This window comes from Antechinus flavipes, chromosome 6, assembly GCF_016432865.1.
Source record: "Antechinus flavipes isolate AdamAnt ecotype Samford, QLD, Australia chromosome 6, AdamAnt_v2, whole genome shotgun sequence".
Classification (NCBI taxonomy): Eukaryota; Metazoa; Chordata; class Mammalia; order Dasyuromorphia; family Dasyuridae; genus Antechinus; species Antechinus flavipes.
The window spans coordinates 126,958,740-126,985,596 of NC_067403.1; the positions used below are offsets into that span (position 1 = coordinate 126,958,740).

Consider the following 26,857-nt stretch of genomic DNA (forward strand, 5'->3'; position numbering starts at 1 on the left):
CTCCAGGTCTTTGTTTCATTCCTATTCCAGGTATATGGATTTTTTCCCCATTCCTTCTAATATTACCAATGATTTTCTATTTGAGAAGAGTGCCAACTATTTCCACTCAGAAGAAGCTCCCAGGAGAGCAGCATCTCTGGTTCCCAAGGCCAAGATCATCACCATTCTTATTGATCCTTCAGACCGAGCATACTCCTGGTACCAGGTATTTAAATTTTCTAAGGCTGTAAATATAAAATGCTTGTGTTTAAGAGTATTATGTAAAACAAAAGCAAATAAAAACAATAACAATCAATCAATAAAAAATAAATATATTGAACAAGTGTGTCAGGCACTGGAGTAAGTGTTAGAGATAAAAACAAAAGACAGTTGAACTTAAAATCTAATGAAAGAGACAACATACAACTAAATATATACAAAACAAGTTCTATACATAATAAATAAGAAATAATAGAGAAAGAGGAATGGAATTAAAAAAGATTGCAGAAAGCTTTATGAAAGATGTTGCAGAGGTGAAATCAACAGGTCTTGACAACCAATGAGATATGAGAGGAAGGTTAAGAGATAATGATGGGTCAAGGATGACTTCTAATTTGTGAGTTTAGGGATTGGGAAGATGGTGTTGTACTCTATAGTAATAGAAAAGATCAAAGTGGCGGGGAAAGTGTAGACAAAAGTTCTAAATTTGGCTTTGAACATTTTAAGTTCGAGATGTCTCTGGCATTCAGTATAAAATATATGAAAGCAAGATGGAGATATGAGATTAGAGAACACCTGAGAGTTTGGGGGAAGATAGAATGATTTGAGAATTATTGGCATATTGGAAATTACAGCCATGGAAGCTGATGAAATTACCAAGTAAAAATAATGTAGAGAGAGAAGAAGAGGGCAGCTAGGTAACTCAGTGGATAGAGCACCAGTCCTCAAATCAGGAGGATCTGAATTCAAATCTGGTCTCAGATTCCTCACCATGTGACCCTGAGCAAGTCACTTAATCCCAAATGCCTCAGGGAAAATAAGAGTGTAGAGGGCTAAAACTCAGACTCTTACAAGAGAGCACTTAAGGCTACCTATTTGATGTAAGATAATAGCTCTATTAGCATATATTTAGATGATGGCTCTCCTCACCATTGGTGCTTGCTGAATGTTTGTTGATGAGATAATCATAGGCAAGGATTGGAGGACTAAGGGAGAGAAGTCAGAGGCATTGGCAGCAGAACGAGGAGGAGAGAAGCTGGAGACTACGGAATCCAGAATCCAGAATACATCTTTGGTAAGCCATGTAGAAGCTTGCTTGCTTCCTTCACTTCTCCCCTAAAGACCAAGGACTTTGATTTATCCTGACTCTGGCCTTTCCTGAGGCCTGCCAGGGAGCTAGTCTGGACATTATATTTCACCATCTTTCTTTTGTTTTAGAACACAGGTGCTCACGCCCTCCCTGACTTCTCAGGGAGGTGAAAACACCAAAAAGGAGGTGATCACGCCCCCCCTGATTTCTCAGGAGAGGAGGTGAAAACACCAAAAAGGAGGTGATCAATGCCCGCCCCGACTTCTCAGCAAGGGAGGTGAAAACACTAAAAAGGAGATGATCATGTCCTCCCTGACTTCTCAGGAAGAGAGATGAAAAACACCAAAGGAAAGTAGGAAGTCAAGCCAGATATTGTTACCGGTTTCTGGGCTGAAGGGTTTTATTAGAAACAAGTATACACAAATCCATCAGTATGGGAGGTATTACACAAGCACATAGCAATATAGCACAGGCTAGTAGTAATAACTCTCCCCACAGCCAGTTCAAGCTCCATGTGGTGTAAAAAACATGAATTGTACATTCAAGCAGTGATATCATAAACAATATGAATAACATGGTATTGTAAAAGATTTTCAGAAGTCCTAGAAGGAGGGTATGTAAATGTACATACAACTCCTTCAGCAACCAAGAGATAATCCAAATCTATTGTCCATTATTTTATGTGTCAGGGAATCCAATGATTCTGCAAGTTTTTGAAGTCCTGTAACAGTCTTTTTATGTGTTAGGGAATCCAATGATTCTTGCAAATTTTGAAGTCTTGCAACAGTCTTATTATGTCTCAAGGAATCCAGTGATTCCTGGTGGTTTTCAAGTCTTACAACAATCTCATCATGTCTAAGGAATTCCAATGATTCCTGAGAATTTTGAAGTCCTGCATCAGTCTCATTAACAATTTTTGATGTCCATAAGTCATTGCCATAACTGCCATGCTCTTTCAGTGGTGGGCACAATCAGGAATGGAACCACCCAATGTTTCTGGGGTCTTCTCTTTCATTTCAAGGTCTGCTCCATCTCTCTCCAATGGACAATGCAAATATAGCTAGTTGGCACCCATCTGATTCCTTCTCCATCTGTAAAGACACAAGCAAACCCTCTCCCTCAAGCAGTTAACCTATCTGGTCCCTTCTATTCACCACTTTCTGGATCTCTTCTCATCACCTGGTGATTATCTAAAGATAGTGGAGCTGCTCGCCTGAACACTGCACTTCTGGTGGGTTATAAAACCTGTCTGGCGAAACCAATACATTTTTATCAAAAATAAAGTATGTAATTGTATAAAGAACTAAATTTAAAGTTCTCTAGGGTTACCTGTGGCTCCCCCTTTCTTTTGTTTTTGGAGGAGTGTCTTGATGTCTCCGTTTCTTCTATCTACTATTGCCTGTCCTTGAGGATGAAAGGGTATGCCAGTGGTGTGTAAAATCTTATACTGTGCACAAAAGTGTGCAAAATGTTTAGAAGTATATGCAGGTCCATTATCTGTTTTTATTGCTTGTGGCACACCCGTAATTGAAATGCTTGTATAAAGAATTCAGTGACTCTCGGACTGTCTCTTTTGCTGCTGGTACTGCAAAAGTAAATCCTGAAAAGATGTCTACTACAACATGGATAAAAGACAGATGACCAAAAGATTTATAATTTGCCAAATGTCACTGGGTCTTAAACCACAAGGAGGGAGTGTAGGAGTGTGGAAAGGAAGGCAAGCTATACAGGTTTTTACTATGCTCCTAGCTTCTTCTTTTGTTATCCCAAATTGCAAACGTAAAGCTCTACTAGCCTGATGATATTTAGAATGAGATTCTTGGGCTGGCTGAAATAAAGGAGTATTGGCCAAAACGGTTAGAAGGCAATCTGCCTTTGAACTACTATCAAAAATAGGACCTGGAAGTCCACTATGTGAGTAAACATGCAAGATATAAATCATACCTGGATGCTTTCTCTCACTTGCTCTTGAAGTTCTTTTTAAAAAACTGATATATATTAGAAGCTACAAATTTTATTTGGGCTGTGGCAATTTTTTGTACTACACCTATTGAGTAGGCCAAATCAGATATTATATTTATTTCTCCTGGGTAATAAGTAAGAGCTAGAATGACTCTTTACAATCCATTCTGCTGAGTGGAATGTAAAGGAGTTCTGACTACTCTCTTTATAGTTAAGTCACAAGAATATACAGCAAAGTGTTATGTTTGGATGCATCTGTAAAGATAGTTGGTCCTTTAAGAGGAACTTTAGAAACCTTTTCTTCAAGAATCCATTGTCAATTATGTAATAGTCAAGTTATCTTTAATGGAGACCCGTGTGTAAAATTTGGAGCCATGGCCATTAAAATTTGCCACTCTGGGATGGTTTCACAGCATACATTAATTTGTGCATTGGTATAAAAGGTATATATCTTGTCAGGTCTTGTGCCAGATAATTGTACTACTCACTTAATGGCCTTTAATAAAATTTTAGCCACAAGCCCTCAATAAGGAGTAAAGCTTTGTTCTGGTTGTGCTGGGAGGTTCACCGACTCGATCACACTATCTCCTTCATGAAGGAAGGTGCCTCTTTTGTAGCAAAAACTGATATTTCCAAGAGTTTTTGAGTAACATTTTCAACCACATTGGATAAAGCCAGTTCAACTTCTCTCAAAGCCTCTTGAGCTTCTTTTGTAAGCTGGTGTGGTGAGTTAAAAGCACTGTCTCCCCTTAAAATGTCATACAATAATTGCAATTGATAGGTAGTTAAGCCAAACACTGGACACATCTATTGGATATCGCCATCAATTTCTGAAAGTTATTTAAGGTGTTTAGCCTCTCTGTTCTTAAAAAAAGTTTTTGTACAATAAGCACCTCAGGGTATATTTCATATCCTAAATATTGAAAAGTAGCATGGCTTTAAATTTTTTCTGGAGCTATATGCAATTGGTAGTTCCTTGGTGTTTCTATGGTCTTTTGTAGACATGCTTCTAATATTTGCTCCTCAGGTGCACATCTCAATATAACATTCAGTAATATGATAACATTACTTTTGGAAATAGTATAAGAGCAGCAGCAATATACATTTAACACATAGTAGGGCTATTTTTTATTCCCTGTGGCAAAACTGTCCATTCATATCTTTTATAAGGCTCAACTAATTAACACTGGGCATTTAAAAGGCAAATCTTTTCATATCTTCCTTATCTAGAGAAATAGATTAGAAATAATCCTTAATGTATATAACCCAAAGAGGCCATTCTCTAGGCAACTTAGGATATGGAAGTCCAAGCTGAAGAGTTCCCGTATTTTCCATCTGTTCATTTACTTTTCTTAAATCAGTCAACATCCTCCATTTTCCAGATTTTTTTCTTACAACAAATACAGGGGAATTCCAAGGACTTGGAGAATGTTGTAAGTGTCCTTGGTCAAGCTGCTCCTGTACTATATCTAATAAGACCTGAATTTGATCACTAGCTAAGGACCACCATTCTATACACACTGGTGTATCAGTTTTCCATTGAGTAGGAACAGATGAGAGTGTTGTCAGGCCTTCAACAGCAGCCCTGCCTAAAAAACCAAAGTACTCATTTGTTAATCTAACTGTTGTAAAATGTCTTTCCCCCACAGATTGATGGGGATTTTTTCAATTATAAAAGGAGTAAAAATTCCTGTTTTGCCTTCAAATGTCCATCTAAAAGGGGTAGCACTAACTTCAGCTGCTATTGATCCTCCTATACCAGACATATAGGTGTCTATCTTAATCTTTGGCCAGTGACTGGGCCAGTTGGCACCTCTAATGCTGTATGATCTGCACCTGTGTCTACCAATCCTTCTAATGATATGCCATTTATATAGATAGTGAGCATAGGATGGTCAGTTGTCACAGCTGCTGTTTAGAACATTCCTGGATTCTGCTGCTTGGAGTCAGAATCTGGGTTAACTATCACCAGATTGTCTATTAGGAGTCTGTATCAGTAAACCTGATGCTACTACTTCTCCTGGTTGATAAGTCACACATTGTCTAGCTGTATTAGTGACTGGGATATTATCTACACATTCCCCAGTTTCCCACATCAGTATATCAATGAACACTGTTTTGTAAGTACTCTCAGGAGTTGAAAGGGTCAAGCCTACTGTACCTCAAGGCAAGGGATCCATGGGTTGGAGAAGAACAGATTTCACCTTTTCAGGGAATATCTCAGTAGTCCCAGCTGCATACAACTCTATTGTCCCCAATTGTAATCCCTTTCTCACATCAGGTTGCTTCCTACCAGATTGATTATGTAATCCCTTTTTCCCATCAGATTGCTTCTTTGCTGATCAGTCATGTCTGAGTACTGAATTTCTAAAGACTCTCTGGGTGTAGCATCGGCTACCATTATGCCCCAAGTATTTTTTGCTTTGGGCCCTCCATTCCATTTCCTTGAATCAATCTACATTCTGATGCCCAATGGAAGCCTCTGTTGCATTTTGGACATGGGGTTTTAGATCTTGTTCTCCCACCCTGTTTTCTCACTCTATCTTTATGTCAGCATTGAGCTTCCAAATGCCCTACTTTACCACATTGAAAGCATTGATGAATCTCTCTGGAAGGCTTTTGCTAAAAGGGACTCTGTCTTCCCTTGTTCTGATCTTGAAAAGTCTGCGTCATAGCCTGGGTATAAAAAGTATTTGTGCCCACTGTGGCACAGCATCTTATGATCTCCTCTGAAGTAGCATTCTTGTTTAGTTCTAGTATAATTCTTTTACCAACCTCATTAGCATTTTCTTTAGCAAATTGCCTCATCATAATTTCTGTTGCTGCATTTTCACCAATAGCTCATATGACAGCTGTCTGCAGATGTTCCACAAAATCAGTAAAGGGTTCATTTGGACCTTATGCTATTTTCATGAAAGCTTTTCCTCTGTCTTGTTTACCTGGGATAAAGCTCCCTGCTTTGATAGCAGCAGAAACAACTATCTTATATGCTGTTATGGGGTAATTAATTTGTGCTGAAGTGTCTGCATAAGAATCTACACCTGTTAGTTGGTCACAGGTGATTGGAGTATTAATTCCAGTTTGCCTATTTTGTTGCACTTGTATCCTAAAGAGTTCACTATATTCAGAAAGCCACGAGTTTTGTCCAGGTTCTAAGCATGTCCTTGCTATAGATTTCTAGTCACTACAACTTAAAATTTAATAAGCCAAATTTTGTAATAACATCTTAACATAAGACGATGTAGCCCCATAAAGAGTGCAAGCCTTTTTCAGATCTTTGGTAATTTCCAGTTTAAAAAGAGGCTATCTTCTCCTTTCTTGACCTGAAAAGTTAAGCTGTTCAATCCCAGGATAAATTTCTATTCTCAAATTGGCTATATTCTGTCCTTCCTCTTTGGCTTTAAGTATTACCTTTTGCAATCTAGTCATAGGAGGGGGTAATTGCTGGGGGAGTAGGTGCTGGTGATATCATTGCCCTTCTCATTCCTCCTCCTCCTCCCTCCAGCCAGGAAGGTGAAGTTGATGGAGAAGGGAGAGTCAAGAGCCTGCTTCGAATGTAGGTGGAGGTGAAGCTGGGTTGTGAGAGTGAGAATCACTACATCCTTTAAGTTCCATATGCCTTTCAGCTATTTTATCAGTATCCTCCCCCTTCTCTTCCTCTTTCTCCACAGGCTTCCTTGCTTAACTGTTTTCTTTAGAACTTTTCTTTTTTCTAGAACTTGCAGGATTCTTTAAGGCCAATCGTTTTATGTTGTAAATATAAAATATTTCTTAGAAATTGAATCAGGACCATTATCATTATAATGTTCACATAGTTGATCTACTAGTTTCCAATTATCTGCCTCTATGTCTTCTTCCTTGAAGAACCAAGGGGAGATGCATTCTAATGTTTCCAAGAGTCCCACCAATCGGCTCCCAAGTTACAAGCAAACCTTGCCTCTTTATTAGTCTAAGTATGCTTTCTATAGAGCTCCTTTGGGGTGGGGGTGGGGGTGGGGGTGATTCTTTTCTTAATATCTGCTCCATTTCAGCTATAAAATGAAAGTTAATAGTTTAGCTCAAGTGAGATAATAAAATTATTATCTCACATCAAATAGGTAGCCTTAAGTGTTTTCTTGGATGATTCAGAGTTTCAGCCCTTTACAAAAGAGAGAGAGAAAGAAGAGAACCCTAAGGGACATCTGTGTTTAATTACTATGATCTAGCTAAGGATCCAGCAAGGATACTAAGGAGTGGCTAGATAGTTAAAAGAATAATGTCCCAAAAACCTAGACAGAAGAGAATGTCAAGAAAAATAAATAAATAATACCATTAAAGGCTAAAGAGAGAAGGAAGATTGAGAAAAAAGTCCTTGGATTTAGAAAGTAGGAAGTCACTGGAAAGAGCAGTTTCAATGAAATGAGATGGTAAGAATTGTATTGTATGGGGGCAGTTAGATGGCACAGTGCATTAAAGTCAGAGACCTGGCGTCAAGAGGAACTGATTTGAAATTTGACATCAGACACTTATACTTCCTAACTGTGTGACCCCAAGCAAATCACTTAATCCCAATTGCCTTTCAAAAAGAGAAAGAAAGAGAGAAACTGTACTGTAAGGAATTAAGGAGGGAATACAAGGTGAGAAAAAATGGAAGTACCTTTTTGAAATACGACTTTTTCAAGGAGTTAACTACAAAAAGAAGAGATGTAGGATGATACTGAAGATGGAAGGATCAAGCGTCTTTTCAGAATATAATAAAAAACATGAAGATATTTGTAGGCAGTAGAAAATGAGTCAATAGCCAGGGAAAGACTGAAAATAAGTAAAAGAATGGGAAAGGCAAAGTAGATAATCTCTTGGCAAAGATGGGATGGTCCTCAATTTTTCCTTAAATACAGTATATACATTTTACATGCTAAACAATTTGAACACTCTGCTCCTTTTTAGTTAAATGATCAATGTTATGAAACTAACTTCTCTAAGCCTCAGATGTCTGAAGGACTTTCTGATATAAGAAATAAATTAAAACTGTCCAGTTTTCTTTTATCTGTAAACACATTAGGTGGTCTTATGAAAATGTATGAAAGTCTGTAGGAAATTGAAATTGTAGGAAAATTAAATATTACAAGTGTCTGTTAGTTTTAAGAAAGTATCAAAATAAGTATTGTGGGAGAGGTTGAAGATTACTGAAGTTATTTTTGCTGAGCAATTGTATGACCAGTGTCATAATGGAACAACCATATCAGAATCAGGAGATCTAGATACAAATCTTAGCTCCATTACTAACCTTGGAAACTTGAACAAGTCCTTTCCCTGTTAAATGTTAATAATCAGCCAAGAAAATTTTAATAAGTGCTTAGTACGTCAGCCACTGTGCTTGTGTGAATACCAACACAAAAACAAACAATTCCCTTCCGAAATTTATATTCTATTGGGAGAGACAACATGCATCCAAACTTGTAGGTGTAAAATACATAAGTAAATTCAAGATAATTTTAAAAAGAAATTCAATCATATGAATGTAATATGTAATGTGTAATGTGCCACTGGAACTGAACTTTGAAAGAAACTAGCAAATCTAAAAGTAATGATAAAAGATATTTTTGTTGTCTTTCATGACAATTTTAAAGTACAATTGTATATATCAAATATGTGGAAATACTTTGAAAAAAATAAATCATAGAAATTCAATATATTATTTTTAATTCAATTGCACTACTCATGTGGAAATTTCACGGTAAAATACAACTTTTCATTTTTAATAGTTATTATATTTGTCTCTTTAAGATATCTTATTCAGCCATATTGTTAGTTCTCATTCCCTCATTTGGTCTTGTTGCTAGAAACACAGAATAACTTGAATATTTTGTGATGTAATAGAGCAGTTGTGCTCTATACTCTGTGTGTGGTCTCTCAAGGAATGGGTTGCTTAAGCTACAAGACTGGGTTAGAACTTTCAGGGATCTCTATAAAATTAACCACTACCCATAAGCATGGGCACAGTAGTTTACCTCATCCTTTCCTCTGCTCTGTCTACTGGACAGAGCTTTGGAAGAGAAAGTGAGGCTGGTAACTTTGTACATCCCTCCCTCACTTAAATACAATTCACTTGCATATCATGACATCACCTTCCTTATGTCATAGCAGTTATCCTCTTCCAACTGCTCCCATCAGATAGATTCAGCTATCTTTATAGACGCTCCCTACTAAAGTACTAAAAAGTACTTTCCTATATTGGCTGTGAAGTAGATGATTATAATTATCATTCCAGTTTTTATTGGTAAAGAACTGAGGCCAAGGAAAATAGAGCAATGTGCCCTTGGAATCACAGATTAATTAAATAGTAAATGTCCAATTCAAATCAAAGTCTTCTGTTTGTAGTGCAAATGACTTTCCAAATCATAATGAATTTTATTTATACTAAGGTCACTGATAGAGTCAGGTCGCTGATAAAACTCAAAATGTCACTGCTTTAGGGTCAATTTGAATTTTAACAGGGGATAACAGATCAAACCAAATAAATTATTCTAATAGAATTTCACATATCAATAAGACAACTGGGAGGTATTCTGGACCTATGGAATCTTCTCAACAATTCTGTTATATCACAGAGGGAACTAAATTATAATAATAAAAATAATTAATCAGAATAATAATAATGCAATAATCTACATGGTTATGTAAGAATGAAAGGTGCATTTTGAAAATTTAGCTTTCTTCAATTGTTAACAATGGAAAGGTGGGGTGACTGAGAAGCCATGAAAGCATGGGATTGGTATACACATTTGGTAATGTGGCCCAGGACAAGAATTTGACTTTCCAAGGTTTTAAGCAACTCTCTTGTAAGACTAGATATTGCAGAAAACATGCCAAATTGTATTGGTAATTTTCACTCTGGAGCATGGCCTATACCAATGAAATCATAGTCCCTATTCCTCTGCTTCAGCAGCAATAAGATATATTACAACTAGCAGAACTACCACTAAAACTAGTAAGAATTGGATTCAGGTCCTTCTTCTATAATGACTGTGTGATCCTAGACAAGTCACTTAACTTCTCAATGTCCCCAGGTGTCTCCCTCTAACACTAGATAGGGCAATGCACATACTGGTCTATGCTTGATAGGAAAAGCTTCCTCATCAAAAACAACAAAGTTAGAATCTCACTGCCAAATTTGTAAATGCATACAAATTGCTTCATTCTATTTTATAATTATATTTTTAAAAGATTTTTACACTATCCATACAAAAAAAAAGATCACCTCTCAATTATCTCTTCTCATAAAAATGATATTATTCTATCATTAACAGATAATTTAGAAACCCCTTTTCATCCAATTGTTTAAATCTCTTTTCCTTTCCTCCTGGGATCATCTAACCCATAAAAAAGATTACTTGTTACAATTTCTCAGTCTCCAGGTTTTTGGTGGAGTTGTTAAATTTCATCATGTGTTTCTCAGAATCTAAACAGCAATCCATAGGAAAAGATTAAAGGAAGGTGGGTAATCCCCAGACTTGATAAATAGCTCTCATAAATTGAGCTGGCCACATGAGTCTTTTTCTTACTTAGCATCTTTGGTAGGTATCTGCAATGAAAGTTCTTTAAAAAGCATGGAGGACATTACGCTGTGCCTTTCAAACCATATGGCTCTCATATTTCAGAACAAGATAAGTATAGTAATCCTTGAGCCTCTGAGCTTCCAAAGCATAAGAAAACCGCTTTAAAGTCAAACCTAGAGGAACGAATTCTGGATGCTTTCATTAAAAAGGAGCAATCTTTTCTTAGGAAACTCTTTCTTACAAAAAGGTAACATTTTCTTTTTCCTGAAGAGCATTTTGAGTGAAGCAAATTAATGTATTTAAGATGTTTCTTAATAACCTGAATGAGAATGCTTTGAAGGAGATGTTTTAAACTGATAATAGTCTTCAGTGTCAAAATATGTCAGTAGCTCCATATTTTAAAATTAGTCAGCCCCAACTTGTAATATCTAGCCAATTCCTTTCTTCTCAATATATCCATTGATGAAATAAACACTGACATCAATCTTTATAATGAGCCAAATTAAGATTCTATAAAGGTAAAGTTCCTTTAAACTACTCACCTGAATTATTTCACTTCTTTTTAAAAGGGATAATTAGGTGGCACAATTAATAGAGTAGAGGGCTTGGAGTTGGGAATACCAGAGTTCAAATTTTACTTCAGGTGCTTATTTACTATATGACCCTGTGCAAATCATTTACTTTCTCAGTTTCTTTATTTGCAAAGTGGGGATAATAATAACACCATGTGACAGTATTATTGTGAGGTTTAAATGTACAAACTTTCAAGTACTATAAGTACTTCAAGTACTATAATACTAGCCATGACATGCCAATTTCCTGATTCATTTTTATGGAAGAAAGTTGTTTTTCTTAACTTTACATTGAAATTGTTCAAAGCGATATAAAACAGAATTAGTGCTTAATTCTGTTTTCTGTGCATCTTCCATGATAAACCCTCTATTAGTATTTGTACCTTAGTCAATTTTCAAAAATTTTTAATTTTTTTTATCATTCCAGGATGTAGAAAGTTAAGAATCTTTGAATGATCATATAGCTATATGTTTATTGATATTTGTTTGTACTATCTGGGTCATCTGTCACTTCCACCATCAGGATCACTGTATTTCTTATGTGAAGAGGTGATATGATATAATGGGATAGCGAGCTGACTTCTGAGTCAGAAAGACCTGAGTTTAAATCTTATCTCTGACATGTGACAAATCCTAGGCACTAGGGAGTTCTTTCATGAATAAAATCATAGATTCAAACCATACATGTGTATATGCATATATATGATATACATAAAACACACATAAAATATATATGCATACATATATGTATATGTTACCAAAAGTACACAGTACAGTGCATTTCCATACAAGATGCTCAGCAAATACTGCACTAATGGAGAGAAACTGTGATATAGAAAACCCAAAATCTGTCAAATCAATATCTTTTCTACTACCTAACCTACCATAATCAATGCTACTACTGCGTAATATCCATCTATCCTTTTTCATTCACCTCTTTCTGTATCTACTTTATACCTAACCATTCTATTATCCATTTTCACATATAAATAAAATACCTTTCATGCCTGGGCTGATTGACAGTTTGAGGTAAGGAGCTCAAAGTCACACTAGTAGCACATGTTGGAACTACAGGATTTCAAAATTAGAAGACACCTCAGAAGTAAGATCATAGCTTTATTGATGGAAATGACTTTAGAAATAAGCTAGTTTAATACCCTCATTTGAAAAAATGAGGAAACTGAGGTTCAGAGAAATAAAGTAACATGCCAAGTCACTCAAGTGACAAGGGAGAATAATTAGCATTCGAACTAGGTTATTCAACTCCAAAAGTAATCATTCTTCTATACCATTTTACCTTAGAAGGAGAAAGAATTACTGAATAAGCACTTAGAATTAGTGAATTATTTTATTGTTGCTATCATTTCAGTCATTTCAGTCATGTCCAACTCTTTGTGATCCCGTTTGGGGTTTTCTAAGTAAAGATACTGAACTGGTTTGCCATGTTCTTCTTACAAATGAGAAATCTGAGGCTAACAGAATGAAATGACTTGCCCAGACTCAGATCTGAACTCAAGTTCTCCTGGCTCCAGAAGTGACAATGAGTCATCTAATTGCCCAGGAATCAGGAGGATCTATATTTTAATTTCTCTTCACATATTTACAATCTGTGATCCTTAAAAAAAAAAATATTTAACTTTTCTGTCAATTTTATTTTATGTAAAAAGAGGGGTTGAACTCAACAATCTCTAAGGTCTACTTAAATCCATAGTTGAACTGCATATATGAATAAAAATCCCTTTCACAACATCTTTAAAATGTAATCATTATGGGGGAGAGCCAAAATGGTGGAAAGTAGACATACCTTTATCTGAGCTCTTCCTAGTGTCCCTCAGATCAACACCAGATCAGGCCCAGGGATTTTGGAGTGATAGAACCCACAAATATTTGGAGCATAACAAATTTCCAGCAGAAGATACTTTGGAAGAACTTCAAAAAAGATCTGTTTCAATTGGACACAGGAGGAAGCGGCCAAGTGTAAACTCAACACAGAAAGCCAGGGTGTTGTACCAGCGAATCTAATAGGAGGCTATTAGGTAAAATACACCTTCATTGGCTACTCTGTCCTGATTACAAGCCAGTGGATCAGCAAGTTAGCTGTGAGACATCCAATGCAAATACAAAAGATAAATAGTGAGCCTTTGAACACCAGAAAAACTCAGGACCCAGCTACACCTATGCAGCATCAGAAATCAGTCACCAGCACTAGCTCCAAGGCAACCTAAAGCAACTGTCACCAGCTGAGAAAGCTTTAGACAATCTCCTCTTTGCCCTAAGAGCAAACCTCAACCTTTAAAAAAAATGAGTGAAAAAGCAAAAAGAACTTTGACCATAGATAGCTTTTATGGAGAAAGAGAAGAACAGACCTCAAACTCTTAGGATCCTAAAGACAAATCATCTCCATATGAAGCCCCAGAGGGTGATATAAGGTGGTCCCCATCTCACAAGGCTCTCTTGGAAGAATTCAAAAAAGATCTTCAAAGAGAATTAGAAGAAAAATGTAGAAAGGAAATGAGAACTTTGCAAGAGAGTTTAGAAAAGGAAAAACAAATTATCTGAAGAAAACTCCTTAAAAATAGATCTGATGAAATGGAAAAAGCATACAACTCCTTGCAAAATAGATATGAAAAGAAATCAATTTGTTAAAAAAAAAAAAAAAACAGAATTTGTGAAATGGGGAAAAAATCTAATAAACAAAACACCTCATTTAAAAGTTCAATTGGTCAAATGCAAAAGGAGGTAAAAATGCTAACTAAAGGAGAAAATAATTCACTAAAAATTGGAATTGAACAAATGGAAATGAATGACTAAATGAGACTTCAAGAATTAGTCAAATAAAACCAAAAAAATGAAAAAATAGAAGAAAATGTAAAATACCCTATTAGAAAAACAAATAACCTGGAAAATAAATCTAAGAATTATTGTACTTCCTGAAAACCTAGACATCCTCTTTCAGGAAATCATCAAGGAAAACTACCTTGGTGTTCTAGAATCAGAGGGTAAAATAGCCATTGAAAGAAATGACCAATCACTTCCTGAAAGAGACCCCAAAATGAAAATTCCAAGAAGCATCATAGCTAAATTTCAGAATTATCAGAACAAGGAGAAAATATTGCAAGCAGCCCAAATGAAACAATTAAAATATCAAGGAGCCACAATCAGGACTACCCAGAACCTAATAGATTCTACTTTAAAGGATCAAAGGGCAAAGAATCTGATATTCAAAAAACAAAGGAACTTAGGTTGTGCCAAAATTGAGCATTATCTCATGGACATTAATGATACAGGTGAATTTCATCTATTTCTGATGAAAAGACCAGAGCTGAACAGAAAATTTGATCTTCAAATATAGAACTCAGAAGAAGCATAAAAAGGAAAAAGGAAAGAAAAATAACTTTCTTTAAAAAGTTTATATATCATAGGAAGATGATATGTTTAACTCTTGAGATCTGTATCTCTATTATGGGTATCCTTAGAGGGTGCAGATATAAATTGATTTTATTGTGATGATATAAAAATAAACTAGAAGAAAAAAGATGATTCTACTGGAAGAAGAGGGAAATGGAGTTAAAATGGAGTAAATTACATCTCATGAAAAGGCAAAAAAGACCTATTAAAATTGAGGGAAAGAAAGGAGGGGGATGAACATTGTGTAAATTTTGCTTTCATAAGGTTTGGCTCAAAAAGTGAATATCAGACACATTTAATTTCACAAAGAAGCTTCTCTTAACCTATAGGGAAGTAGGAGGGAGAAGGGAAAAAGAAAGAAGGATAATAAGAGAAGGGAAAACAGAAGTAAAAATGGAAAGTTATAAGAAAAGGGGAGGAGCTGTTAAAGAAGAGGGCTAATTGAAGGAGGGGGTAGTCAGAAGCAAAATACTGGGGAGCAAGGAAAGGGGAAAAATAAAGAGAAAAATATAATTGAGGGAAAACAAGATGGCAGGAAATACAGAGTTAGTAATTTTAACTGTGAAATGTGAATGGGATGAACTCTCCCATAAAATGGAAAGGGGTAGCAGACTGGATTAAAAGCCAGAATCCTATAATTTATTGTTTACAACAGTTTAAAAACAGCAAATTAAATTAACAAATTTAAAACATTTACAATGAATTAAAACATTTAAAGAGAGTGATACATTCAGAGTAAAAGTAAAAGGCTCAAGAAGAATCTAATATGCTTCAGCTGAAGTAAAAAAAAAAAAAAAGCAGGGGTAGCAATCCTGATCTTAGATCAAGCAAAAACAAAAATTGATCTAATTAAAAGAGATAAGGAAGGCAACTCATCCTACCATAAATAATGAAATAATATCAATACTAAACATAGTGCACCAAGAAATATAGAATCCAAATTTCTAGAGAAGTTAAGAGAGCTGCAAGAAGAATTAAACAGCAAAATTATACTGGTGGGAGATCTCAATATTGATCTCTCAGAACTAGATAAATCAAACCACACAATAAAGAAGAAAGAAGTTGAGGAAGTAAATAGAATTCTAGAAAATTTAAGCCTGATAGATCTTTAGAGAAAATTGAATAAAGACAGAAAGAAATATACTTTTTTCTCACCAGTACATGGAACCTATACAAAAAATGTTATGGGCCAGAACTCTGAACTTGAAACAAGAATTCTTACAAGGTGTTAAGTCAGTGGAATTGATGATATAATGGTTATCTAGTTTAGCATGGTGATTAATAGTTCTCTAAGTTTAGCATGATTAATTTAATCTTACAACAAATAATGGTTTCCTAGTGATATAATGATTGGTTTACACTCAGTGTAGAGTATATAAGCTGGGAGGGAGAGACAGATTCATTCCATTGTCTACCTTTATGTTGGCTGAAGACTGAAGCACAGACCATTGAACTCAGACTTAATCCATCTCACACCACCATGGTGTGTCCTCCTGCATTTTCTCCATAAAACCAAGTCCCCTCTGAAGGCCCTCCAGAAAACTAGCCGAGCCCCAAGTAAAGGAGATAGGACTTTGAAGGAGATAGTAAAGAATTTTCACTTTAACAGCTGGCTATTCTGTGGTGATTACTCTAACTGAAATGAAGGTGGCTCCCAAGACCTCCAGAAAACTGAACTAAGAACATTACAAAAAAATGACAATGTATTAGGGCATAAAGACCTCAAAATCAAATGCTGAAAGGCAAAAATAGTAAATGTATTATATTCAGATCATAATACAATAAAAATGACTTGCAATAAATGGCCAGGGGAATATGGACCAAAAATTAATTGGAAACTAATTAATCTAACTAAAGAATGAGTGGGTGAAACAATAAATCATAGGCAAAATCAATAATTTCATCCAAGAGAATGACAATTATGAAAAAACATACCAAAATTTGTGGGATGAAATCAAAGTGGTAATAAGGGGAAATTTTATAACTCTACATTCTTACCTGCAAAAGCAGGTAAAGCTTATAAAATAGAGAAAGAAAAGATCAATAATTAGGTTTGCAATTTAAAAAGCCAGGGAAAAAATTAAAAACCACCAATTAAATTACAAATTTGAAATTCTAAAAATAAAAGGGGAGATTAATAAAATTGAAAATAAGAAAATTACTGAATTTATAAACAAAACTAAGAGTTGGTTTTGTAAAAGAACCAACAAAATAAGTAAATCTTTAGTTAATTAGATTAGAAAGAGAAAAGATGAAAATCAAATTGTTAATATCAAAAATGCAAAGGAAGAACTTTCCACCAATGAAGAGCAAATTAGAGCAATAATTAGGAGTTGTTTTAGTCAATTAGATGTCAATAAATCTGATGATCTAAGTGAAACAGAAGAATACTTACAAAAAATATATAGATTGTCCAGATTAACAGAAGAGGAAATAAAATACTTAAATAGTCCCATTTTAGAAAAAAAAAATTGAACAAGCTATTAATCAATTTTCTCTTTTTTTAATTATAACTTTTTATTGGTAGAACATATGCATGGGTAATTTTTACAACATTGTCCCTTGCTCTCACTTCTGTTTCAACTTTTCCCTTCCCTTCCTCCACCCCCTCCCCCAGAGGGCAGGCAGTCTTATATGTATAAGACTGTTAAACATGTTAAAGTTAAACATATATATATATATGCATATATATATATATATACACACACAAGAGAACTGTATTTATATATATATATATATATATATATACACAAGAGAACTGTACGGATATGCACATATATATATGTGCATATCCGTACAGTTCTCTTGTTGCACAAGAAAAGTTGGATTCTGAAGGTAAAAATAACCTGGGAAGAAAAACAAAAAGGCAAGTAGGCCACATTCATTTCCCAGTGTTCCTTCTCTGGGTGTAGCTGACTCTGTCCATCATTGATCAATTGGAACTGAATTGAATCTTCTCTTTGTCAAAGACGGCCACTTCCATCAGAATACATTTTCATACAGTATTGTTGTGAAATGTATAATGATCTCCTGGTTCTGCTCATTTCACTTAGCATCAGTTCATGTAAGTCTCTCCAAGCCTCTCTGTATTCATCTTGCTGGTCATTTCTTACAGAACAATAATATTCCATAACATTCATATACCACAATCTACCCACCCATTCTCCAATTGATGGGCATCCATTCAATTTCCAGTTTCTAGCCACTATAAACAGGACTGCCACAAACATTTTTTGCACATACAGGTCCCTTTCCCTTCTTTAATATCTCTTTGGGAAATAAGGAGTTGTAACACTGCTGGATCAAAGGCTATGCACAGTTTGATAACTTTTTGAGCATAATTCCAAATTGCTCTCTAGAATAGTTGGATCTATTCACAACTCCACCAACAATGCATCAGTGTCCCAGTTTTCCTGCATCCCCTCCAACATTCATCATTATCTTTTCCTGTCATCTTAGCCAATTTGACAGTGTGTAGTGCTTTCTCAGAGTTGACTTAATTTGCATTTATCTGATCAATAGTGATTTGGAACACCCTTTCAAATGAGTAGAAATAATTTCACTTTTATCATCTGAAAATTGTCTGTTCATATCCTTTGACCATTTATCAATTGGAGATGCCTTGATTTCTTATAAATTAGAGTTAATTCTCCATATATTTTGGAAATGAGGCCTTTATCAGAACCTTTAACTGTAAAAATGTTTTCCCAATTTGTTGCGTCCCTTCTAATCTTGTTTCCATTAGTTTTGTTTGTACAAATTTTTTTTAATTTGATATAATCAAAATTTTCTATTTTGTGATCAATAATGATCTCTAGTTCTTCTTTGGTCACAAATTCCTTTTTCCTCCACAGGTCTGAGAGGTAAACGATCCTATGTTTTTCTAATATATTTATAATCTCATTCTTTATGCCTAGATCATTAACCCATTTTAACCTTATCTTGGTGTACAGTCTTAAGTATGGGTCTATGCCTAGTTTCTGCCATACTTATTTCCAGTTTTCCCAGCATTTTTGTCAAAAAGTGAATTCTTATCCCAAAAGTTGGGATCTTTGGGTTTGTCAAACATTAGATTGTTATAATTATTGACTATTTTGTCCTGTGACCCTAATCTATTCCACTAGTCTATTCAACTTGTCTATTTCTTAGCCAATAACCAAATGGTTTTGGTGACTGCTGCTTCACGATATAGTTTTAGATCAGGAACAGCTAGGCCACCTTCATTTGATTTTTTTTTATTAGTTCCCTTGAAAGTTTTGACCTTTTGTTCTTCCAGATGAATTTTGTTGTTATTATTTTCTAGGTCATTAAAATAGTTTCTTGGGAGTCTGATTAGTATAGCACTAGATAAAAAGATTAATTTAGATAGTATTGTCATCTTTATTATATTCACTTGATCTATCCAAGAGTACTTAATATTTTTCCTATTGTTTAGATTTGACTTTATTTGTGTGAAAAGTGTTTTGTAGTTTTGCTCATATAGTTCCTGACTTTCCTTTGGCAGATAGATTCCCAAATATTTTTTTACTATTGGTATTTTGAATGGAATTTCTCTTTGTATCTCTAGCTGTTAGGTTTTGTTGGTGATGTATAAAAATGCTGAGGTTTATATGGATTTATTTTGTATCCTGCAACTTTGCTAAAGTTATGAATTATTTCTAATAGCTTTTTATTAGAATCTCTGAAGTTTTCTAAGTATACCATCATATCATCTGCAAAGAGTGATAATTTGGTTTCCTCATTACTCTAATTCCTTTGATCTCTTTCTCAACTCTTATTTCCAAAGCTAGCATTTCTAATACAATATTAAATAGTAATGGTGATAGGAGGCAGCCTTGCTGCCAATCTTCTCTGCTGATCTTACTAGGAATGGTTCCAGTTTATCCCCATTACATATGATGTTTACTGATGGTTTTGAATACATGCTATTGACTATTTTAAGGAAAAGTACATGTATTCCTGTACTCTCAGGTGTTTTTATTAGGAATGGGATTTTATCAAATGCTTTTTCTGCATTTATTGAGATGATCACATGGTTTTTGTTAATTTGGTTATTGATATAGTCAATTATGCTAATAGTTTTCCTAATATTGAATCAATCATGCATTCCCAGTATAAATCCTACTTGGTCATGGTGTATTATCCTGGGGATGATTTTCTGTAATCTTTTTGCTAATATTTTATTTATGATTTGTGCATCAATATTCATTAGGGAGATTGGTCTATAATTTTCTTTCTCTTGTTTTCAACCTACCTGGTTTAGGTATCAGTACCATGTCTGTGTCATAAAAGGAATTGGGAAGGACTCCTCCAATCCCTATTTTTTCAAATAGTTTATATAGCATTGGAGTTAATTGTTCTTTAAATGTTTGCTAGAATTCACATGTAAATTCAAATGGTCCTGGGGATTTTTTTCTTAGGGAGGTGATTAATAGCTTGTTCTATTTCTTTTTCAAAAATGGGACTGTTTAACCAATTTACTTCTTCCTCTGTTAATCTGGGCAAGTTATATTTTTGAAGGTATTATACCATTTCATTTAAGTTATCGAATTTATTGGCATAAAGTTAGGCAAAGTAACTCCTAATTATTGCTCTAATTTCCTCTTCATTAGTGCTGAGTTCTCCCTTCTCATTTTTTAGACTAACAATTTGATTTTCCTCTTTCCTTTTTTTAATCAGATTTACTATGGGTATATCTATTTTGTTGTTTTTTCATAGAACCAACTCTTAAGTTTTATTTATTAATGCAATAGTTTTTTTTCTTTCAATTTTATTAATCTCCCCTTTAATTTTAGGCCTACTTACATAAAATAGAGAAAGAGAAGGTCAATGAATTGGTCTTGCAACTGAAAAAGCTATAACAGAAACAAAGTAAAAACACCTAGTCAAATATTAAACTTGAAATTCTAAAAATAAAAGTATTCTGAGAGCAAGAAAGATCTTAGATAGATGTATGTGTCCTTTCTGCCATCTTGGTCAGAAGTCCTATTAATCAATTTTCTAAGAAAAAATCCCCAGGGTCAGATAGATTTATATGTGAATTCTGCCAAACATTTAAAGAATGATTAATTCCAATAGTATGCAAAGTATTTGAAAGAATAGGGAAAGAAGGAGTCCTACCAAATTCCTTTTTTGACATAGATATGATACTGATATCTAAACCAGGTTGGATCAAAATAGAGAAAAAAAATTATATACCAATCTCCCTAATGAACATTGATGCAAAAATCTTAAATAAAATATTAACAAAAAGATTACAGAAAACCATCCCCAGGATAATATGCCATGACCAAGTAGGATTTATGCTAGGAATGCAGGGCTGGTTCAATATTAGAAAAACTATTAGCATAATTGACTATATCAATAACCAAACTAACAAAAACCATATGATTATCTCAATAGATGCAGAAAAAGCATTTGATAAAATCCAACACCCATTCCTATTAAAAACACTAGAGAGTATAGAAATAAATAGACTTTTCCTTAAAATGATCAATGGCATCTATTTAAAATCATCAGCAAGCATCATATGTAATGGGGATAAACTAGAATCAGTCCCATTTTATTCAATATTGTATTGGAGATGTTAGCTTTGGCAATAAGAGAAGAAAAAGAGATTAAAGGAATTTGCATAGGTAATAAGGAAACCAAATTATCATTCTTTGCAGATGATATGATGGCCTAAGTAGAGATTGCTAGCAACTAAAAACTACAAAAAATAATTCACAACTTTAGCAAAGTTGCAGGATACAAAATAAATCCACATAAATCGTCAGCATTTTTATATATTACCAACAAAGTCCAGCAGAAAGACATATAAAGAAAAATTCCATTTAAAATAACTGTAAATAATATAAAATATTTGGGAGTCTATCTGCTAAGGCAAAGTCAGGAACTATGAACACAATTATAAAACAATTACTTTCCACACAAATAAAATCAGATCTAGTCAATTGGAAAAATATCAAATGCTCATGGTTAGGCTGAGTCAATATAATAAAAGTGACAATGCTATCTAAATTAATCTACTTATTCAATAGTGCCATACAAATCAAGTATGAGAGAACAAAAGGTCAAGAATTTCAAAGGAATTAATGGAAAAATACAAATGAAGGTGGTCTAACTACTAGATCTAAAACTATATTATAAAGCTGCAGTCCTCAAAATCATTTGGTACTGAATGAGAAATATATTTGATCAATGGAATAGGTTAGGTCCATATGACAAAATATTCAATAACTATAGTAATCTATTATTTGAGAAACACAGAGACCCCAGCTTTTGAAATAAAAACTCGCTAATTAATAACAACTGCTGGGAAAATTGAAAATTAGTCTGACAGAAACTAGACATTGACTCACATCTAACACCATATACAAAGATATGGTCAAAATGAGTTCCCGATTTAGACAAAAAGAGTTAAATTATATGGTCAAAGGATATGAACAGACAATTTTTTCAGATTAAGAAATTAAAAGCATTTTTAGTCATAAAATACTCTAAGTCATTATTGATCAGAGAAATGCAAATTAAGACATCTCAGATACCAATACATGCCTCTCAGATTGGCTAAGATGACATGAAAAGATAATGATGAATGTTGGAGGGGATGGAGTTGGGAACTGATCCAACTATTCTGAAGAGCAATTTGGAATTATGCCCAATGGGCTAACAAACTGTGCACATCCTTTGATCCAGCAGTATCTCTACTGGGCCTGTATCCCAGAGAGATCCCAGAGAGAGAGAGGGAAAGCAAACCACATATGCAAAAAATGTTTGTGGCAGCCTTTTTTGTAATGGCTAGAAACTAGAAAGTAAGTGGATGGCCATCAGTTGGAGAATGGATAAATAAGTTATGTTATATGAATGTTATGAAATATTATTGTTTTATAAGAAACAATCAGCAGGATGATTTCAGATAGTCTTGGAGAGACTTAATATGAACTGAAGCCTAGTGAAATGAGTAGATCCAAGAGATCATTGTACATGTCAACAAGAAGATTATATGGAGATCAATTCTGATGGACATGGCTATTTTCAATAGTGAGATGATTCAGGATAATTCCCAATATCTTGTAATGAAGAGAGCTATCTTCAGCCTGAGAGAGGACTGTGGGAACTGGGTGTGGATCACAACATAGCATTTTCAATCTTTTTGTAACAATAAAAGTGTTTGCTTGCATTTTGTTTTCTTTCTCATTTTTTCCTTTTTCATATGATTTTTCTTGTGTAGCACAATAATTGTAGAAATATGCATAGAAGAATTGCACAAGTTTAACATATATTGAATTACTTGACATCTAGGGGAAAGGATTGGGGGAACAAGGAAGAAATTTGGAACACAGAGTTTTGCAAGGGTCAATGTCAAAAAGTTATGTATGCATATGTTTTGAAAATAAAAAACTTTAATAAAATTTTTAAAAGTAATTATGAGTATTTTCAGCAATGGAATATCCCTTGTCAACCCTTTCAACTTATGACCAACTTGGATTGTTCAGAATTTTTTTCCTGTATCAACTCAAAATCTACCTATTTGAAAGTTCCACCTGTAACTCATAATTTTGACCCCTGGACTAATAAGAAAAGTCTTAAATTTCTACCTGACAACCCTACAAAAAATTTTAAGAAGTGTCCTAAATATGCAGGAGAAATCAAAATCTTCTTCCCTTCATAAATCTGTCTTTTCCTTCTAAGATTCATTGGCAACATGGAGGAAAAAAATGTGTTTTCAACTAAGATCTAGAATCTATTTCCTAATGTTTGAAATTTCTTAGGCTACTCACCAAAAGTTGCATTTGTTGCCACTACCCAGATTTCTCTCCTAGTTATACTCAGTTCATTTAACTAATATTTATATGACAGTCTCCAGACTAACAATTTTGCTCACCTTACCTCTCCATCCCTCTACAGAAAAGTTTCTTAAACTGTGAGCTGTGACTACATAGGGGATCAAGAATGTGGAGGCCAAGAAATTATGATTTATTATAAGAAAATGTTGATTTGTAAACCTGTTTTATATACCAATATATCTGGGGTAGTATAAAAATTTCTCAGGAGGAAAAGGGTGGTAAAAATGGAAAAAAAAATTAAGAAGCTGTCATATACAATGTATCAGTGTACTACCTAAAACCTTTTTCTTCTTGCTTTTTGGGATGTCTGGAATATACTCTCTGACAAAATTATTTTTTCTCCTCTTTCTGTTGTCCTCCATAATGCTTCCTGCTTCTCATTTATGGATTTTTTTTCATGTGACTTTATCTAATCCATCCTTTTTAAAAATATATCCTCCTGTACCATCTATTTCAATTATATTCCAGTCACCTGGAATGTGACTTCACACCTCAATAATATTTTGGAAATCAAATTTACCTCTATGAATTTCTAATCCAACTCTTGCATTAATCATATTACTACATTTACAACAGATATATGAGACCACAAGTCTCATTATTGTTTTAATATTTTCTTCTGGAAAATTACTGCATCTTTCTATTTATATTCCTCTTCTTTTGTCATGCTTGGTACTTTCTCTTGCTTCTGACTTGTGGATTAAATATCTGTAGTTTTCCCCTTGCTTCTTTATCTTCAGGTTTGTCTTGATCAGATTTTCAAGTTTCCAAGTAAATTACACACTTACATATGCACAGAGATATATCTGTGTACACATAGATATAAATCCCCTAAAAACTTATATAGTCAAATAATATATGGATTGTAGATTAAAAACTCCAGGTATATAGTAAATTTACTCCTCCTTGGATTTTTCCTAATTTTATTAGATAGGGGACTACTCTGTTATTTTCTCTGGTGTATTTGATTTGCAATTAGTAAATTATTGCCAATACTCAAATATAAACTAACTTTGTGATATTTTCTAACTCTTTATGTTAGTGTGTGATTTCTAGTATGATTTCTAACTCTTTAATATTTGTTCACTATCCTCTATTTGTCTATTTATCCAGATCAATTTTACCTTGTCTTTTTGACATTTTTAGGTAACTAGAACTGGACCTAAATGCTATAAAGAACAGGAGAAGTGAAATAGAATACCTTCATGTATTCTGAAATATATGACAGCTAGTTACTAGCAACTTTGTCATTCTGCATTCCTGTCTCTCCTGTTCCTTGCCCACTTGCTTTACAAATGGTTCTTGCAGTAGAACCACTAGGAGAGATATACCCTTCCCATAGAAATTGTAGCTGTATTTGATTCCCTACACAGGAAGCCAGTCAATAAGTATTTAAATCAGGTATCATTCTAAATTATGGGAAATATGGGAAAGAAAAGAAAAAAAATAACCCTTGCTGTTCTACAGTCCCAAGTAGTTTATATTCTGTTGGGAGATGCAACAAAATATAGACAGGTAGATGGAAAGTAATTTCAGGGGAAAGAAGGCCAGTAAAGACATATTGAATAAGGCAGAATTTTAGCTGATATTTGAAGAAAACTATGAAAGCTGTGCTAATGCCCATTATCATATTCATTGTTATGCATCATTGTCAGCTTGTCTGATATCATTCAGATGGTATCTCTGCTTTGTATGAAAATGTTATTTAAAGTGGAAAACAATCATGAATTTATCTAACTTGTTTGAACTAACATTGCTTAGTATATATTGTAAAAAATATTTTAAAATAAATAACTAAATCTTGTTCTAAATTTCCGATCAGAACCTGTGTTTAATGCCATATTTATTTGTTTTGGACTCCTGTTATAGATGACATATTTTTCTGCTACAGAAACTCATTTTGTGGTTAACTTCTTTGTTTAAGCACCAGCGATCTCATGAGGATCCAGCTGCCTTGAGATTTAATTTCTATGAAGTTGTTACAACAGGACATTGGGCCCCCTCTGAATTAAAAACACTACAGAAGAGATGCCTGACCCCTGGATGGTATGCGGTCCACATAGAGAGGTGGCTAACTTATTTCTCTACTTCTCAGGTAATATTGAATTTGTTTAACCATTTCCTACTAATGTAGTTCTCAAAGTGTGATTCAGAGATCCTTAAGCATTCCAGTTACCTCATTCAGAGGGTCTAGGATGCTAAAACTATTTTATAATAATCTAAAGATTTTTCAAAATTTCTAATACAATAAAATATAAAAAGATATAACCAACATAAATAAAAGCTTTTAGGGAGACTTGAGTCCTTATTAATTTTGAGTATCAAGCATTCTTGAGAGCAAAATATTTCAACCTAGATAAAGATTATGTCTCTTTGATCACCAGAGAAATTGAATTAATATGATAAGCTAGTATGGATTTTAAAATCCCAAGTTAGGAGTTAGGAAAGAAAGAAAGAAAGAAAGAAAGAAAGAAAGAAAGAAAGAAAGAAAGAAAGAAAGAAAGAAAGAAAAGAAAGAAAGAAGAAGGAAGGAAGGAAGGAAGGAAGGAAGGAAGGAAGGAAGGAAGGAAGGAAGGAAGGAAAGAAAAAGAGAGAAAGAGAAAGAAAGAAAGAAAAGAAAAGAAAAAGAGAGAGAGAAAGAAAGAAAGAAAGAAAGAAAGAAAGAAAAGAAAGAAAGAAAGAAAGAAAGAAAGAAAGAAAGAAAGAAGGAAGGAAGGAAGGAAGGAAGGAAGGAAGGAAGGAGGAAGGAAGGAAGGAAAGAAAAAGAGAGAAAGAGAAAGAAAGAAAGAAAAAGAGAGAGAAAGAAAGAAGGGAAGAAAGAAAGAAAGAAAGAAAGAAAGAAAGAAAGAAAGAAAGAAAGAAAGAAAGAAGGAAGGAAGGAAGGAAGGAAGGAAGGAAGAAGGAGAGAGAAAAAGAAAAAAGGAAGGAAGAGAAAGAAAAGGCAGGAAAGAGGGAGGGAGGAAGGAAAGAAGGAAGAAGGAGAGAGAAAAAGAAAAAAGAGAGAGAGAAAGGAAAGAAAGAAAGAAGGGAGAGAAGGAGGAAAGGAGGCAGGGAAGGAGGGAGGGAAACAAGGAAAAAGGAAGGGAGGAAGGGGGAAGGGAGGGAAGGGAAAGAGAGGAAAGAAGGAAGGAATGAAGGAAGGTAAGAAGGACAAAAGGAGGGAAGGAGATTGTTATTTATGCACAGAATATGAATGTTAGAGTATGAATAGATTGTGAGAGAAATAAGAAAATAAAGTAC

General features: G+C 34.3%; 1 protein-coding gene across 2 annotated transcripts in view; it reads left to right on the forward strand.

Annotated features, from left to right (window-relative positions):
* NDST4 (N-deacetylase and N-sulfotransferase 4) overlaps positions 1-26,857 on the forward strand; it is a 387,829-nt gene that overhangs the window by 334,271 nt on the left and 26,701 nt on the right. For both annotated transcript variants that reach the window (XM_051964927.1, XM_051964928.1), the window contains 2 exons: positions 31-205; positions 25,542-25,712. In XM_051964927.1, the coding sequence (XP_051820887.1) occupies positions 31-205; positions 25,542-25,712 (346 nt within the window). The remainder of the gene's footprint in view (positions 1-30; positions 206-25,541; positions 25,713-26,857) is intronic.